Source organism: Apis dorsata, unplaced genomic scaffold (assembly GCF_000469605.1).
Source record: "Apis dorsata unplaced genomic scaffold, Apis dorsata 1.3 scaffold_988, whole genome shotgun sequence".
NCBI lineage: Eukaryota > Metazoa > Arthropoda > Insecta > Hymenoptera > Apidae > Apis > Apis dorsata.
In genome coordinates, this window is record NW_006264091.1 from 3031 (window position 1) to 5832 (window position 2802).

General features: G+C 17.2%; 1 protein-coding gene across 2 annotated transcripts in view; it reads left to right on the plus strand.

Annotated features, from left to right (window-relative positions):
* The first annotated feature begins 885 nt into the window (after nucleotides 1-885).
* Nucleotides 886-2802, plus strand: part of LOC102680274 (long-chain-fatty-acid--CoA ligase ACSBG2) — a 5754-nt gene continuing 3837 nt past the window's right edge. The window contains exons 1-4 of one of the 2 annotated variants that reach the window (XM_031514369.1): nucleotides 886-948; nucleotides 1926-1974; nucleotides 2049-2247; nucleotides 2317-2451. In XM_031514369.1, the coding sequence (XP_031370229.1) occupies nucleotides 886-948; nucleotides 1926-1974; nucleotides 2049-2247; nucleotides 2317-2451 (446 nt within the window). Of the gene's footprint in view, nucleotides 949-1827; nucleotides 1847-1925; nucleotides 1975-2048; nucleotides 2248-2316; nucleotides 2452-2802 lie in introns of those variants that run through there. The other variant, XM_006624030.2, reaches the window with a different exon arrangement.

Consider the following 2802-nt stretch of genomic DNA (forward strand, 5'->3'; position numbering starts at 1 on the left):
TTTATTTATAGTTAAAAATTTTTAAGACTTAATATATCTGATAAAATGAAGTTTTAAATTAAAAAATATATTTTTTTTCGAGTTTTTTTATATAGAATCATTATCGATTTTTTGGATCATGATTTTAAATATATATAAATACAATAAATTTGAAATGAATTAAAATAAAATTTATATAAATTTATAATTTATGAAAATATTTATGAGAATGACGCAATATAAAAATGCTAATATAAATGACGCAATATGAGATAATAAGTAGACTTTTACATAATTTATTAATTAATTAACTAAAAAGAAAAAAATATCAAAATATCACGTAATTAATTTTAAAAATTATCATTTTAAAGATTTAGTAAAAAAGATTTAATAAGAAAGTTTATAATTTAAATTGTTACGAATAAAAAATTCAAAATATTAAAAAATATATTGTTAAAATATTATAAAATTATAAAAAATATTATATTCATGCAAAATAATTTTTTTTTTTTTTATTAAATTATATAAATCACATTATACAGTTATATAAATCAAATTTCCATTTCTCTTTCAAGCATTATATAAATTATCAAATTTGAATCACAAGCAAAAAAATTTTTATTTATCACTAATTGCATTAATTATATGGTATAATGATATATATTTTTAATACATTGAAATAAGATGATAATTATTAAACTTCATGAAATGTAATATTTAAATTTAAGATAAAAAATTAACAAAATTAAATTATTACATATCATTAATATTTATGATTTATATTAACTATATTCATATTCGAAAATATTTATGCTAAAATATTTATTATAAAACAAATTAAATTTTAAATACTTTAAGTTTTACTTAATTATGTATAAAACTTATTATATTATGTTATTTTAGATAATGACGACGATGCAGCCAATTCAAACAAATGGAATAATAAAGGATTTTACGATAAATGAAAAGGTGTGATAATTAAAAAAAAAAATTAAATAATTTTTTTTAGAAAGTTTATTTCTAATATCATTCGTCATAAATCTATCAATATACTTTTTCTCTCATCTTCGATCTTGATAAGTTTAAAACTTGAAAAAATTATGGTATCATTTGGAGAAATTTTTTTCATTATTTCATTATATATAATTATATATATTATATATAATTCTGATGATCGGCTTTAATTTTCAAATTATTCATAAAAATTTTTTGATATGACTATATATTGAATTCTGCCTATATGTATGCATCGATGAAGCAATACATCATCTACATATATATATTCTTCTATTTATTAAATTTTAAATAAAAGATGAAGTTTTCAATCTTTAAACAATTAGAATAATTTTTTTATTGTAAAAAATAACCAATAAATGACCAAATTTTTAATTTAATCAATACAAATTTAATAAAAGATGATTTAAGACTTAAAATAAAATTTATTCTATTTCATAAATTAGTTTGATTACATTATACATAAAATATCCACTAAAATAAAATAATATATAATATATCTAAAGAATAACAAAAAATGAGATATATAATTTATCTATATATTAATTAATTAATAAATAATAAATATATATAATGTATCTAAATTAAGAATATATATCATATTTTATTTATAGAAAAAACTTAAAAAAATGTATGTAATAAGATAAGAGATGGTCGCGTAATAACGTAAACAGCGTACACATAAGCAAAATTCAATAGTAATATATTTAAGTAATTCTATCAAAAGTTTTTTAGGAATAACTCGATAATTAAAATTAATTGTTGTCATATATAAAAAAAAATTATTTAAAATAATGTTCTTTATAATATATTTCAAAATCATTAAAATTGATACGGAAAAACATATCGACAGGTTCGTCTCATTTATATTTGTATAATATAAAAAATAAAAGAAAGAAAAGAAAAAGTAATTAAAATTTTTAATCTTACAGGATATAACGGACAAAAATTTTATGCATTACAGCGAAACTGGTCTCGATGGTAAATATCCAAATTTTAAAAAGTTAAAAATTAAATTATAAAGCACATATTTATTTTACTTATTTTATTTATAGGACCTGATCAAATTTTACCTGCTGATAGTTTTAAGACTACAGAATGCAATGGACGTGTACGAATACAATTAAATAATGAAGATTCAATGCCTATATCAATTCCTGGATTAATGTCAAATACAGTTAAGAAATATTCTAATCATTTAGCTTTGGTGGCAAGACCTGATGAAAATGGTATAAGAAAAACATATACATATAGGTAAGCATTTTAGAAGTAAAAAAAATTTAATATTTAAAATGAATTATTTGTTTTAATGTATATTTTTAGTGAATATGAAAGTCAAGTGAGAATTGTAGCCAAAGCTTTCTTGAAATTGGGTTTAGAACGGTATCATGGAGTTTGCATTTTAGGATTTAATAGCCCAGAATGGCTTTTTGCAAATCTTGGTGCAATATATGCAGGGTAAATATTACATATATGAAGAATAAGAAGGATAATATATCTAATTTATAAATCACATTCTTTAAAAATAATTTAAATGGTTAAAAATTTTCTTATTGTTTAAATTTTCATTAACAAATTAAATGAATAAGTATTTTCATAGTAATAATTTAATTAACTTGTCAATTAAAAATTTAATCAATAAAAAAATTCTTATTTGTTTAATTTAATTAAATTTAAGAGAATTAAATTATATAAATTTAAATTTATTGGCTTTTAATCCTTGTATGTGAAAATGAAAAAATTTATAACAATATTTTATTCAAATTTTTTATATAATATATAATTATATATATTATATAATATATAATA